Raw genomic sequence first — 16561 nt, forward strand, 5'->3', positions numbered from 1 at the left:
TTTTTTAAACATAGTGCAACTTAGTACATACATTCATGCAAACAGTTTTCTTTCTCTCTTTCTTTCTTTGTTTCTTTCGTTTGCTCAGTTTTGGTTTTCTTTTAATTAGCTTGGCCATGAAATGTGTATCAGGACCCACCCTGTGAATTCTTTTAGCCTGTGGTCAGCCTATGATGTAATGGTTTAGTGTCTAAACACCAAACAAGGATGACACAAAGAATCTGCAGAATGTGTTGCTCACTCTGTTGAGAGGCAAGAAAAATGATGCGGGGTTCCTTTCCCTCAATGCGGAGTGTTAGGGGAATTCTTTAAGCAGTATTTTTATAGAAAACAAACTTCTCAGCTATGTTCGGACAGACTCCTTTTGTTGTTCATCTGGACATTAAAATTAGGATCACAAACGTGCCAGACATTTCATTTTAAGTAAAGAAAGTCCCTGAAGAGATTCACTTTATGATAAAGTACTAAATCATCAGCCCAAAGCTCTTGACAGAGCAGAGCTGGCAGAAGTTGAGTGACAAAAACACTGTCCAAACATCCTTTTTTAATTAGAGATATAGTATCTGTGGTCTTCTTTAATGTGGTTTTCTAACAGACTTCATCTAACTATCGGGATCCATGTGTAAGCGAGTGGGATTTGAATGGAGTGTCCTGACTAAGTCCAAGCAAGGGAACACTAACAGCTCAACAATGAAATGCAACTCAAGGTCACTAATGGAAACTAAGGACTGATGGATATAGGATTAAAAATAGGAGACAATTCTATACACAGAGTCACAGGGGCCTGGAACAACCCCCCCCATCTACGTTGTCAAAACTGACACACTAGTAACCTTCACAAAACAACTGGATGCACAAACAGTTGGTTGCACGAATACACACAGACTTTTGTCTGTTTTGTAAATATTATTATTATTTTTAATATATATTGTTTATATGTTCTTTTGGCTGTTGTTATAATATAAGCCCTTTTGAGTTTCCAACCTCGCCGGCACTTTTTATCCTGTTTTTTGTGTGTATTTGTCTTATTCTGTTTGTGTGTGTGAACAAATAAATAAATAAATATGTAATTCTAGAATTGATTATCAGTGAGCAAAGCAACGACAAAGTGAACCACACAACCTTGTTTCATTTCTAACCTTTCTTATATTCTTATGCCCTTGGACATTAATCAGTACAACTATAGGCCATTACATTTTGAGAAAACAACTTAATTAGAAACATAATTTTCTGGAAGGAAGCTTTTTTTCTGTATACATGACAAGGCAATTTAAGTTCTGGTTTCTTTATCGGAACTGTAGAGCACTTGCTCAGATAGTATTTGTAGGTTGAGCAGCTTAGCCTAAATTTAGGTCAGTTTGCTCTTGCAATATGTTATGAGAATACGCTTTTTCTGAAAACTTTGTTGACATTGGTTATTTTTCTGAATAGAATCCAGAATTTGAAACAACACCTGAAATGCATTAATAGTCAATGCCCTAGCATGGCATTCTTACCCTGTCTATGAAACACTGAAGAAACCATTTGGTGGTGTAAATCCCTGTAGACATCTGTTCCTTGTCCTGAATGAGAAGAGAGATGTATATAGTGAAAGGTGACCTTTAATGCTGTGGGAGCAGCACAGTTACAAAACGCTCTCCGCAGAAATAGGGAAAGGAAAAAAATGAATAAAATGTGTCAGAGGCATGAACTGGCAACTGTTTTCACACTCCAGGCTTCCCCCTTGCTGCATTTCATTCCACTTTGCTTTAAACTGTTGGAAAAGGAGACCACACAAGCAGATGATTCAGTGTCACTAACACATCTAAACATGGACTTATTTCTTTCTTACCCATACAATCGTCATGATGTTCTGTGCCACCTGTGCTTATAAACTCTCTGGGCTCTCTTAACAATTAGTCTTAAAATTCTTATGTAAATCATCACATAGGGATCTTAACCATAGAAGTCTTTAACATTAGCCACATTTCCAGAAGATGATATGTTGAAAGCCATTTTAGCTCGATGACTCTCTTACTATAAAATTGATATTTATCAACAAAGTCTAAATAAAGTATTTTTCAGTCCGTAATTTACAAAAAGAATAACTCACCAAGTGCTTCTTCAACTTGGGAATAAGTTTTGACAGTATCTGGTCATGGTGTGACTGAAACCGCTGTAGTTTGGGAAATCCAGGTATAAAGAAACCTTTAAAGGGAGGAACATATGTATTTAAGCCTGAAGGGAATGCATTGATGTAACAGTTATGCAGGTTAGAATGTAAACCCAGGCATATACACTTTTCAAATTGTCATCTACCTACTGTTAAAGTATATAAATGCATTTGGGTTCACAACACATTTTTGCCATTTATTCTAATCTATTCTTAACAATTAGGTAATCATTCTTAGGTATGGTGAGAATAACTACATTTTAGGTGTTTAGGAATATTCTTACCATGCATTGCATGTTTCTGATTGGTCAGCAGCTGTGACAGGGCCCAGAAGGCATCCTCCTCATTCATATACATCAGCAAGATGGCTGCTATCTGACTCATTCCTTGACAATAGCTGACCTCCTGAGAATGGACACACAGTTCCCACAGTTAGCGATTCAGACTCTGACCCAAACTTGCCTTTCCCCATTGCTTTGTCAGCTGTGGACAGGGCTAAAGGGCAGCATTACAAGCATTTTTGTTAATTACATACTTAACAATTGACAATAAATGTGGTAAGTATAATAAACAACAATTAAGAATAAGGACAGCTCAGATGTACCATGGACCAGGATTTCTAATTTGTATAGTTTTAATGTGTGCTTAATTAATTGAAATTGATTGAAATTTGGCTCTAGATGTGTAGATTAGTTGTGTAGATTTCTAGTAAGCAATCACAGGGTGTGTGACCAAATGTGTCTCTGGTATTTTACAATCTCTGGCTGTTGGGTATGCATCGAGAGGAGCGATTGCTGGTATTTTAGAAATTATAATATGTTGGGCGTTGGCAACACGTTTGCAAACTAAAGCATTGCAGTGCACCAAATGTTTTTGTTTTGGATCTATCTTAACTATCTATGTGTGTGTGTGACATCACTTACTGTCCACATCTGCATTCTGATAAAGTGAGGATATGCGACTAAGCACGACAAACAAAGTGCTAAACCACAGTTCTATAAACAAGACATTTTTATTCTGGTTTTGAGCAGGCAAACAAACACAGCTCCCCCCCACCCTTCATTAGCCACTGCAATGTGGCGATCCGTCACTCAGTGAAGGGCAATATCCGAACTGCATAATTGGAGACTATTATGAAAATAGTCAACACTGACACAAAAACACAAATCTTCCTTGCGGTGCTGCACATTACTTGTGTCTATCTGATGCGCTCATGCACCCTAGGCTTCATGGTCACCACTTCACAGCAGCAGACATCTCCTGTCTGACCTCAGCAGCAGCTATTAAGAACAGGGGGTCCTCAGGGGAAGATGATTTTAACCAGACCCAGCCAAATTGACCTCCTTTTGCCACGAAGTGGATTTGATCGCGCACTCACCGTGTTATAAACAGAGTAGGCTGCCAGCACATTGAACAGAGCCTGTTGCCTGTGAGGAGAGAAGACAGGTGACAATCAGTCCTTTTTCTCTCTTTCAAGCAACTCTTTTGATTGAAAATATCCCCTGGTACATGAATCTGTAGACATTAAAGATAAGAGATTTCCCTTTAGAACAAAAAGGCATGTACAACATGAACATATATTTTACAGGACCATTGTATTTCATTCTTTGTTTATTTTTTTATAGCACACTGAAAGTGGCAATTGAATATGTTCTCTATTTTTATATCTTTGCAAAATGCTAGCTATAAAGCACATCAGTCATGGAAACATGATACCACCCAACACAGGTGGTGTAAATGAGGAAAGGGGGGGGATTTCACATCAGTGCACTTGAGCAGATTATGTGATTCATAAAGAAGATTGCATCACAGCTGAATATCTGGGGGACTATAAACAAAGGGAAACAAACTGATTTCGTCCAAAGTGGATAAAAATGACACGTCACTCCAGACATATACAAATAAAACACTGCAGGAAGAAAGAAAGTCTATTAGGCAGAAGGCTTAACTGGCTTGTGCTCGTTCCAAATTCGTAAGTTTGGTTGGACGTCTTATTAAATTATTAATGAACTGTTCTGGGTTGGTAACAATTTCCACTCTGATTCTGCAACATGGAATCTATTAACTTGAATGACATCAGTACATATCTGGCATGAACTCTAAACAACCGCTCTTACCAAAAATGGACCTGGAGGTTTGCTAGTACTGTATTTAAAAAAACAACGAAGTTGGGTGGTAAATAGTAAATGTCAGTTATTTCCTTTTGTGCTTGCTTATGACGCTCTTAAAGGGATAGCTACTGTACACTGTACACTGTTACTTACAACAGCATTTCCCCTTAAGTGTTTAAATACATAACTGGTTTTGCCATTTTCATGTTTTCTCTAGGCTACCTTTTAACCCCAGCTATTTGCTGTGGGATATTATTCCAGTACAGAATAACTCTTGAACAGAATTTCCTGATGTATTAGAAAATATTAGACAGCAATTAAGAGACCCACTAGGGGGGAAATTCATAATGACAGGAAAGGTTCTAAAGATAGAAAGCTGAGTTTCCAGCTGCTGACAGAAAATAGTTTTTCTCTGTTTGCGTTTTGTTTGGTTTTAGGTCGTTCACCTGAGTTGAGGATAAAAAAAAATCCCAAGGACTTTGCAATGCTGAAAAGGTGTTTCATGGTCTCAGAGTCTTTACCTCTCACACCTATTTAAGGGAACTGTGAGGCTGAACGGGGTTTCCTGTAAGACCCTTCTGTGTCACAGGAAGCCTAATAAAGCATACTGACAAAAAGGAAATGGCTTTTGTTTGGGCTTGAGCTTTGCAAGGTTAGAAACATGCACACAGACATTAAGTTGAGCTGTTGTAGTTCCCAGAAATGTATAGAAAAACATCTCAATTAACTAAAATAAGACACACCTTCTATCCCTCTTTCAGAAGGACACAGGATCAACACAGCACACAAAAACACCTACATACTATGTTAGTACGGTTAGTGTTTTAAATTCACCTCTTGCTGCTTTTCTGGTTGTTAGGTCAGTGTCGGACTAAGAATATGTAATGGAACTGTAAAATGTAAGTTCTACAGACAACAAACAAAATAAGAAAAACAACCCTTTCATTTGGTCTGTTCCTGGTGAGATGGGGAAAGTTACAGGGGTCTGAAGACCTGAAGTCTGCAGTGAGGGTCTGTGTACCCACATTAGCACTTGATGTCCATTCCTGGCTGTAGTAGTTTCCCACACTTTAGGAACAACCAGAATGTATCCAGGCTGATTATCATATTACTTATAAATTGCCCTGAATTGCAGGGGATACTCTTGTGTATGACCATACTGCTGACAAATTATAAGAAGTGACACCTCTGTAAACAGGATATACTTAGAAGAGAACATCATAAACCACACATTCAAGTGAGTATATTAATATATCCATGCGTACGTGAGTTTGCAGTGCATGGTATTTTAGATGGTCATGTTTTTCCCATATCTGTGCTGTTTGTGTTTACAATGATTCAAAGTATACGAGCTCTGAAAGCACTGTGTCACTCTAATTAGCTTTCCCACTGAGTCTTGTCATAGTGCACTTTGAGAAACTATGCCAGGAGATACTATGCCAAACCTCTTTTCAAACCAGAATACCTGGTTAAAGTAGACAATGACTGCAGTCCAAACCACAAACAGCATACATACCTTGACACACATAAGAAAGGACACAAAAGGAAATTAAATAATAAATGAACTGCTGCTTTAGGTGAGTAGAAATGGTTGGGAGGTAATGTGGATGATGTGAAATCAGCCCTTGACTAAGCTCTTGGTTTCTAAAACTGTGTTTCTGCTGTTGACTTACTTCACCCCAAAGCGTTCCCTAAACATGATGTGGTTCCTGAAGGTTCTGTTCACATCAAGATCTATTTGTTTAATTTCGGTCGAGTATCTTGTGGCTTGTTCCTTCATTTTCTGTGGAATCAAAGGAGAAAAAGGAAAAAGTTAGACATCCTTTAAAGAAAAGCTAAATTAAATTAAAAATACTTCTGGGACTTCAAACACTTAAAGTGTGAAGACATCTGTGTACAGAACACATATGTCCTGTACACATATGTACAGATACACACACAGATACCAGCTCCTCTTTACTAATGTGTGATTAAGCTTCAAGTGCCACCTTTTTACCACTGACCAAGATACACACAATATAGATATACAAATATATAAACATAAATATGCACATATTCATACTGATTAACACATATTCTGCGTGATTATTTACAGTATCCTCCTCATTATTCCATGCAATAACAGAATACAGAATCTCCTGCCCTCTTATACCCGGCACTTCAGTAATGTTGACAAAATGTCACATTCCAGATTAATAATATGTTATTCAGACCAAGCCTTTTCTCTGCTTCCTCATTAAAGATTGACGAGTGATGTGCAAAAAGGCTGTTCAGGGCCAATCCTTTCATGGCTGCAAACCAGTACGTTTTAAATCATCACCTGCTTAAGCCTGGGGAGAGAGGTTTAATTGCTTCAATCACGCAAATGTAGCTCTGTAGTTGACTAGCCCAGGAGGAATTGAAAAGCAGAAGTCTCTGAGGTCTTTGAGAACTGGAGCAACCTACAGCCTCAGTGTCGGTGTCCTCTTTTCATTTGCTTTGGCATATAAGCCAAGTTTGTGATTTTGTCTTATAAAATGTGGTATTTAAAAAAGGTTTTCTGCTGGAAATCATGAAGTTGTGACTTATTAAATCCTGGTAAAGACACAGTTGATCTCAGGCAAGTATAACAAGGCTCACTGTGGTGTCTTGTTGTAGTGGGATTTATCACTTGTTTAGGACTATGTGGATCAGGTGCAGAAAGGTGTGCATGAGACTGTGGTTAATATTGAAGCAGGGTTTGACAGCCACACAAGTGTAATACATGAGTAAAACAAGCAAAATGACAGTGCAAATTGACTTTGGCCAACTTCAATAATGGTGGGCCCAAGAATAAATTTATTTAATGTTCTCTTTTGGACACACTAAATTAGTTTAGCTACTCTGACTAAATATAACAACCATGATATGCAGTAGCGGTACGGTACCAAAACACTGTGGCGCTGGTAATATGGGACAGGATTCAACAGAAACTTGAGAGCTGGATGGTGTAAACACATTCTTCAAACGGCAGGATTTATATTAGGCTAAACAGAGAAGAGGCTTCTTTAGCCTGTTAAATTAAAAAGCTTTTACAAGAATCTCACAATTATCAGGTACATTGACTTTCTCTTACTGGGCCCTAATTGTCTGTGTGTTAATTCCTTAACAATTCCCTCCATCTTCTTTTTTATATTTTTGTGTGTCTGTATGTGTGTGCCCTCCACTTTCTATTTCTGGGCACTATATGTCTGGATGGCTTCCTAAAGGAGGGTGTTTATTCTTGCTGCTTACCCTCACCCTAAACTCAACCCTTGGTAATCCTATCATGTACAGGTGAGAGTCTAACCCTGCCCTGTTAAATAAAAACATCCCTCTCCTCGTCCGCCCAGCATATTTTCCACGCACAACTGTGGCTTTGTCACCCCGTGCCAGGGGAGTGTATCAGTTGGCCCCATGCTTCAGATAAACAGTGTTAACGCTATTCATTCTTATCCACTGCATTATAATGTCAACTGTACGACACACATGTGCTTTATGCACACTGAACCTGCGCACACAATGCAATGACTGATTGTTCCCTCCTGCAGAAACCCTGATGCTTGGAGCATCTTTTAAAGGTAGGGTAATTTCAATGTCAAGGTAATTTGACTTTGGTGAATTTAGTTTTATAATTACTAGAGAGAAAGGTTGAAGTTCTTGAGTGTCCCTTAGCAGCATACAGATTTCTGTTGGATTATTTTTGTAATTCCCTAATTGAATCATAGTAAAGCACTTAACTTTATATCATATCTGGAGGGCCTGCATTTACCATTAAGACCTGGCTGTTGAGCCTGCTTTGAAGTCGCCTACCTCATATTTCCCAGTGTTATCATTCTTTAGCTTCTCTACATCCAGAAGGACAGACCACACTTGACCCCTGAGATGTAATGGAACTCCTTTGTAGACCCTTCGCATCATCTGAGAGAACGAAGAAAAGAAAACGGGAACAAAATAAAAAAAATGTGTTAAAGAGTCACAGAAGCTGGCTGGTGTGGCCAGAGAATGGGTTACAGAGTGCCATATCTATGAATGTGTACAAGCACACAAAAGTAGACTTTGCATTTAGACACGTTGGTTAAAATGGATTGGTTCTCACCTTCTCGCTGTTCCTGTACTTGTCCCATTTCTTCATCATTTTCAACCATTTGTCTAGTCTCTCGAGTTCTTGTTGCTTTTGCTGAAGTGAAAAAGAAAGGAACAATATGATACCAATATACACGTCAAAAGGAAAAATAAAGCAACAAATATCAAGTTGAAATAATAATAATAATAATATTAAACTATAAATTAATATACTAAGAGCTGACCAAATACAGGTCTGCATGTACATTCATAAACCACGGCACATTCTATTCAGAAGGTCCTGAACTTCAAAATAACTTTGTATACATTGAAGTAAAAAGCGTGGAAAAGACATTTGTTCTGTCCTGGAAATAGCCATAAGCAAAGTGTATATCCTGGACATGTGCAATATCTAAAGATCATCTCCCAAATTGCACAGTCTGTAGCGGATATTAAAGGTCCCCAGTTCGTCACAGTGTTAGCTTGTGCTGCAGGGTATCCACCAAGGAAATACTGTATTCGAGTCCTGAAACTGCTGCTTAAAGAAGGCAAAGCCAATTTGGTTTCAAATCGACAGCTGTCTTTGTCAGATAGGTAAACATGAAGGTCATACACAGAAATTGTTCACAGATTGTTTTTAGGTTTGTCATGCCTGTAAAGGCTTAGCTATTCTGGCTTCTCTGCTTTGGACAACGAACAGCAAAAATGATAATGTCAAAATGTTCTTTATTACTCTACCTTCCAAATAACACCACAGACTGTTCTCATCCTTCTGTGGGTTAAAGATACTCTGGCCCTAAGACCCCTCTCGCGGGTCCCACAACCACTAATTTCCATGACTGTGCCTGAACCTGTGAAGTGCATTATGTTGTAAATCTGATAGTCGCACATGTGACATTCAAAGTGTTTGTTAAAGTTTCTATTGTTTCTACCAGGCATGGATTTCCTCTGAGCTCAGTATCTGGTTGGATGATGTCCAGATCTTAACTGGTGGGTGCTGCTGAGCTACTGTAATACCAGGCTAAAGCCAGACGTCTTCTATGCAGGCCTAGCTGGCCACATAGCCTGAGGATGCCATGCAGTTTTTGTTACAGAGAATCACAACCATGTGTAAACTTTCCCTGTTATAAATGGTTATTGGTCTTTTTTAGACAGTGTTGAGAAGATGTATTCATTTCTCCCTGTCATGAACTGTTTGGCTCAATGTCCAAGGGTCCAGGGAATGAGCCTCAATGATACTCTAAGACCAGGTGCCTTTAGTTCCCTCTCACCTTCTCTTCAACTGCACTTGGAGTAGGAAGCTCCTCCTCACTGACAACAGGAAAAAAAAACGGGAAAACTGTTAGTATTGCAAAAATTAAATGACAGCATTGAAATTGAATCTTCACTGTGGACTCCAGGTAATGTACGAGATAACGTCCTCTTTACACCTTCCTAAAATTGCACAAGGGATATTTGTGTTTCTTTGATAGGCGATATTTACATAGCGAGGAGTAACTCAACCGGCTTGTCAAGTTTTAATGTCTAATTTGGGGTGCTATCTCACAAAGGTTGTATAATGTATAAGTTAAAGAGTGAGCACCAGTTTAAAAAAAAAAAAAAAAAAAAGTAATTTAATTACACAAAGCTACACGAAGGACAGTGAAGCCCCCAGATTTCCAGAAAGCTTATCAATACAACAGAAGAGTGATAATTCTAAGAAAGGCTGAAGCAGTACAAAAACATTTTGGTGGCACACTGAACATGGGAAGTAACAACAGTTCACAGATAACTGAAGAGCACTTACTGCAGGAACCCGAAGCGATCGGTGACCTTGTAGATACTGAAGTCAGCATCCTCCCAGGGGTCAATCTGCACACCCTCGTGCCTTCCCTGCAAACCAAACACAGCATTGATAGGAAATTAAAATAATGAATGGATGATATGAATAAGTGCAAGCATCGAAAATGCAAATGCACAGCACTCCCCAACACTGAAACTCAATGTGTTGTTGTGTTGAACTGGTGCAGTCAACACTGTTGAACTAAGGTAAATTATGGCTTCCTTTGGACCACATCCAAAACAAGTTAGCTCCTAATTTTGCTATCAGGCTGTTCCTGTTATTTGCCTTCCATCACTTATTATGTAATTTGCTTCCTGGCCTCTTTCCTATATATATAGAAATATATAAACCTTTTTTCTTTTGTTAGAATGAAATGCAATCTGACATTTTAACTCTGGAGTACAGCTCCCAGGACTTGACTGCTCTATTTCCCTCTCATTAGTAAAACCTTTGGCCAATTTTCTGCTAGAATCACAAGGTCACCTGTATGAGACCAAAAAAGGTTTGTTGTTACACAACACAAAACTCAGGTTCACTGGGAAGCCAGTCTTCAAGGCTGCACATAAACTGTGTGTGATCCTGGTATTATTATACCAGAATGGTAAATTAAGATGCCTAACACCTGACAATAAGAGTAAATATTAATGATAATTACAACAACAACAACAATAATATATGTGCAGTATTCTTCCTTTTTAATTTCTTGAGAACCCTTTTTTTTCCGTGAATATGCTCAAGTATGTTGGAAAGAGGAATAAAAAGTGCTTAATCTTCCTATGTAAACACAATACATTACCTAAATATATCTGAACAATGTAATGGAAAGCCAAAATAATCAAGAATTTTTTTATTTATCCACAATTAAAACTGTCAGCCATTTGGATGACCTATCTCAGATCTTTAGCTGCTTGCTTCTTTTTTACAAACAACTGAAGCTATGCTGCTTCAGCCACAGCTGTGCTCTGTCCTTCTCTCTCTTATATAAGAGCAGCCAGAAGAGAAAAACAACCAGACATGGCACTGATCAAACCAAGCTTTGTTTGTTAGCCAGCATCCCCGAAGCTTCACAAATGTAATATTTCACATTGTGAATCAATGTTTTAATTAAGGGAACTGCATTGCATATGTGATTCTAGTTGTCAGAAAGGCCAAGTTGTTTCCACTACACACAACTGAAGGGAGATTTTCAGGTGCATGCTGGGGACTGGACACACGTTCAAAACTGGAGCAGGAGCTTCTCTTATACATAGGTAGACCGAAATATCACATATTTTCTGTGTCTGCTGTAAAAATAGAGTTTGCTGTAGCTGCATGTTTTAATGATTTCCCCTCATTGTTATGGTTCTGAGCCTTCATAAGTGAGGCTGCAAAAAAGGTTTAGAGCTTCCAGCGTGACCTTTGCCCTGTTTTGATAAGAAAAACAGTCAGAGACGTTACTGGTTAGATACACACAAATTGTGGTATCAATAAGTTATATCTTTGCTATCAGTTATATATGTATGTTTTTATGTATGTATATATTGATACATCTCTCTATATATGCATGTGTTCATTTCATTGTTATTTTGCATGATGCTGTCTCCAAAGGAATGCATCAAGCTAAAAAGAACATCAGAATCTCATGCCAAACAAATACCACACATCCTTCAGTTACGAAACACAATACCAGACACACAGATGGATACTGGAAAAGATCAGGAAAATAAAAAGCCTTCCCAAACATTTCCACTGCAGTGTATATTAAAGGCGCACAATGGGGCTCAGCTAAAACTGAAAAGTTCACCACAACCACGCAGAGTCATTAGAGTAAAGGACATAAAGGAAAGTCCTCCACGACCAGTAAGGTTTAGTGAGATACCAAATTACACAACATCCTAGGCAAGGAGTACACATTATGCCCTGATTATTGCAAGACTTTAACAGTTACTTAATATTTCCTCTTAAGTTCAGCTGATTTGAATTCATTGCTTAAAAGGCTGCCGGGGCTGTAATGAAGCTGAGTCGGCCGAAAGGAGCTAAAAATATAAAGATTTCGGAAGTCATTAAGGGTAACTTATCCCAGAGAAACAAGATATAATTAAATGAAACAGAGATGGGGTAAAGGAATATGACCAAGCGTGTGCTTATGTCCAGGCTTTCTGTACATGTGAAGGAGCTGTGTGTGTCTTTGCTGCTTGCCCTTGACTTGAGGTACAGCTGAGCAAAACAATATTACTAATTTAACTAGACTGAACTAAATATGAAATGTATGCAAATAAATGAATAAATAGTCAAATCCCTTGTCATTATTCCCCCCACACATATCATCCCTTTGGGCATTGAGAAGATAACAGAACTCTGATCAAAGGTCACAGTTGACGTGAGCCTCCAGGCCGAGTCATGCGTTCATCTACATACACATCAATCTCTCAGTTATTTGTAATTGGTAATCTTCGAAATGAAGCACCACCCCAAGTGGAACACAGCAAGTGCAAAATTGATTAAACGCCTGCCACTCAAATCAGATATGGCCTACTTCTGCACATACGCCATCAATTTAAAATAGACTACACTTACAAATCTAGATTACTCTTCTAACCTTGGTCTTTGCATGTGTGTGTATATATAATTGTAAAGAAGATCCTTTTGGGCAACTGTCAGGCTGAGTCAATAAGACAGCAATATGTAATTCAAACTTGGTAACTGTGTTGTCCTTGTTCATTGTTTCAAAGCCTAAAGAGAGCAGTATATTCATGAAAGACTACAGCAACATAATCAACTTCTGCCTGCAAAGAAATAGCCTGTCAGGGTCTGAAAACAATGTCTCAAAATAACCTGAACAGTAAGGATTATGCGTCTACCACTAGTGATAAACAGTATGTTATTACTAGTTTGGCAAGTAAGGTGTTTTATCTGTGGGGAATAAAAAACATTAATCATTTGACATTTCTAGAAGACTAGTGCAGTGCAGGTTGGTGGGAGTACTGTCTCTCAGGGGTCTGCAATTGGTTAATTGACCAGCATGAGAGTACAAATACATTCCTAGCTCTTATTGCTTGCTCAATCTGCCAATCAGACACCTCAGAGGACACCTCCAGACTTATGAAAAGTAGAGTACATGGCTGCTTTTCAGTTTACCCGAGTTTTGAGCAGCCACATTTCTATTTGTGTTCATAAGGGTCAGAACCCTAACTGTCTCTTAAATACATACCTCTTCCTGCTACTGGAATGTAGTTCCAGTATCCATATGGCTAGGACTGTGACAAAGACCTTTGTGTGTATCCTGTTCTCTGGTCTTGTGTAATTTCATTTCTCCAGGTGTTTGTTTTTCTTCAGTTCTTGTCTCACCTTTTATGGTGAGTGTGTGTGTGTGTGTGTGTGTGTGGTGATTAGACAGACAAAGTGCTGGTTGGGTTCGAGACTGAGATTCGAACAAGAAGTGTTGTTAAACCACAGTCATTTCTCCTTAATCACACCTCGGCAACATTATGAATGCAGCGCTGGGAGTTGTGAAGAGAAGACACACTGAGCTCACTGATGTTGCTAGAGTGGGGGGGTGAACAACTAATCTCTATGATTCTTATCATTTTTAGGTAGCTTGACTGTTTTCCTGCCTGTGTTTGTATGGATGACTACACAGAGAATGAGAAGCAGTGTGGAGATTTGACTTTCTCAGCCCGGCTCTCTAACCGGATTTTGCAACTTAGTGGTAGGAAACCAGGCGTATTCTTGTCCTTGCGTTACATTCTACTCTATGCAAGGGTGGAATCCATACATGATCGCAAATAGGCTTTTGTGGAACTAGCGGGTGGAAAACCAAGTTGTAAAATATAAAAGGTTTCCCCTGAGTAAACAAGTGCAAGCAGTCAAGTGGAGAAAAAAAAATGCAGAAATAGTACTGAAACTGAGGACAGCCTTAATATGGCCTGCTGCACAACAATGCACTTGGTGAGAAATTAAGTAAGTTGGCGTGTTGCTTTTTGACACACTAAAAAACATTTCCTTTTGTTGCTGTTGCCATTATTAATGATTTGTTTTGCCAGCAAAAGGCAAGCACTTTGGGTTGGAGTAAATGTTACAAGCTGCCAGTCCAGTAACTATTCTCTGACACACAGGAAGTCTAAGAGAAATCTGCACTCCCTCTGGGGCTTGTCCATATAAACATTGTATTTATATGTCATAGGCTATTTGAGGTTACATGCTCTATGCAGTAAATTACATCTGGAATAGATACAGTAGATAGATACATCACTGAACAGATCCAACTCCTGCTTGTAGACCCAGTCTGGGTTTGAGTTCAAACATTTTGTATTTGTCATTGTCAAAGTACTTGGAATGCATGTCCTGTACATGTATTTTTGTCTGAAGAATTCAAATAGTACCGATTGTGACATAAAAGAGGTAAATCCTCCAAAATATATAATCCCACTCTGGCAACCTCAAGGGCTAAAGTCTGTAACCGCAGGCAGAAAACAATCTCACAAATATCACCTTGGACATTCAGATCATTGTTGTACTTTCATGCGTCTAGTATGAAAAATGGAGACAGTAGAATTAATCAGGGGGTGAAAAATTGTCAAAGTTTTTTCATATTGTGACTATTTGCCTCTCTCTCTCTCAGCCTCCATCACATTTACAAGGTAACATTACACGGCAGGTCAAATTGGAGATATTTTAACGTCAGTACTAAAGACGAACTCAGAGCTTGAATTGTTTGGCCACTGTGTGACAACAGAACTCAAGAGAACAGGTGAACATCTTAGAAAATTGTGCATGTTCTAAAAGAGGAACTGAAGGGAAAAGTGTGGAAAAGTGGAAAAAATGAACTCCAAATCTATTCAAACACATTAATTTTAAAGTGCCTTCTCATGTGCAGAGATCAACTGTACTAACTAGCTCAAATTTGATATACACTGTGCAACTTTGCCTGAGAGATTTTTCAGAGTTTTGCAACTGTGCAAAAATTGAGAAACAGGCATTCACAAGGGGAAAGAAAGGAAATAAACACAGTCATCTCGGTGTCTCCATCTTTAACACAGGATCTGTCACCAACAAAATTAAAAGTGGTAGAAATGCGTTCATTTTAACCTTTGTTGTTGCCCGTGAACATAATTAAATATTCATGCCACACAATTTTCATGCTAAAGCTTTGAAAGATGCAAGGGCCACTAAACACCATGCATACGGTTTCATTTTTTGTTGTTTTTTTACATGGGATTCTTCTTGAGAGACTTGGCCCCGATTAAATACAAAGTGTTCATAAAAGAATGACCTGCTCCTCCTGCATGAATAAAAACATAGACAATAACAAATATGAAATTAATTAATCAGCTATGAAACACAAGAGAGTTACACGCCACACAGTGTTTTTATTTTCAAACAGAAAAGTAACCAGTACAGTCTGAAGGTTTGATGGGCAATGTGCTGGCAAAGTTTAAGTTGTACAATGTCTTGGGTCAAAGTGTTATTTATGTGTGCGTGTGTGCATGTAGTAAAAACCTAAGTCTAAGTATGTTATGTTTATATATTGTGCTAAAATATGTAAGTAACATATATTAAATAGAATATTAAATACTGTATATAATCAATTGCATGGTATACATAATATATATAATATTAACTAAATAACAATTTTAACTACATTATCATAACTATATTATTAACTATATCACATATTATTAACATTTAAGGTTAAAGTGGAGATTTGGAAAGAAAAACATTCACAGAAAGCCTGAAAGGAAATTATTGCAATAGCTGGATCTTGTGCATACTGGTCGCTGTAAGTGCTTGGAACCAGAATTACTCAATGTAAGAGATTTGAAGCTTCCTAGCAGTGATGTCATTACCTTGTCATATTTCAAGATGATTTCAGCCCGTTCCTCTGCTATTAATGTCTCAATATCTTTCTTCATGTCAAAATCTGCAACGAAAGAGCAGAGAAGCTTGTTCAGAAACACGTGGCGTAGACACGACAGCCCACTGAACAGCAACACAATGACATTGCCACTGTTACAGATGCACATGAAATTATACAACATCTGTTATACAAGTAGGTATGATATTAAAACAAACATTTCCACTAAAGGAAAAACACAAAATTATGGTGACCCAATATCAGAAAGTACCTAACAAGCAGTGGCATTAGTGTATACTGTGGGGGAAAATATTAACATCCTATACTGCCTTTGTCCTTGGTGTGCTGTTACTTTTAACTTGGTCATCAGCAGTTCACATTTCTTTCTTGCAACGTATTATCTGCAAATGACCTTCTAATGCAACTGGCAATTCAGAGGTTAATGATTATTATTCATGAGATGGGAAGGCTTAATTTAAAATGCCAATTATATCACTGCTGGGTATTAGAAATGACCATTCAGACACTGACTATAATATGTTAAGGCCCCTTGAAGGTATGTCCCAGAGGGGGTATAATGG

At 38.3% G+C, this 16561-nt stretch overlaps 1 protein-coding gene across 1 annotated transcript in view; it reads right to left on the minus strand.

Moving 5' to 3' along the window:
- Positions 1-16561, minus strand: part of LOC136747864 (USP6 N-terminal-like protein) — a 49545-nt gene that overhangs the window by 6317 nt on the left and 26667 nt on the right. Inside the window, exons 2-11 of the mRNA XM_066701135.1 lie at positions 15973-16046; positions 10112-10197; positions 9597-9636; positions 8360-8440; positions 8074-8181; positions 5937-6046; positions 3531-3579; positions 2437-2557; positions 2093-2187; positions 1497-1562 (exon numbers count right to left, since the gene is read on the minus strand). Of these exons, the coding sequence (XP_066557232.1) occupies positions 1497-1562; positions 2093-2187; positions 2437-2557; positions 3531-3579; positions 5937-6046; positions 8074-8181; positions 8360-8440; positions 9597-9636; positions 10112-10197; positions 15973-16038 (822 nt within the window). The 5' untranslated portion in view covers positions 16039-16046. The remainder of the gene's footprint in view (positions 1-1496; positions 1563-2092; positions 2188-2436; positions 2558-3530; positions 3580-5936; positions 6047-8073; positions 8182-8359; positions 8441-9596; positions 9637-10111; positions 10198-15972; positions 16047-16561) is intronic.

Source organism: Amia ocellicauda, chromosome 4, assembly GCF_036373705.1.
Source record: "Amia ocellicauda isolate fAmiCal2 chromosome 4, fAmiCal2.hap1, whole genome shotgun sequence".
Lineage (NCBI taxonomy): Eukaryota > Metazoa > Chordata > Actinopteri > Amiiformes > Amiidae > Amia > Amia ocellicauda.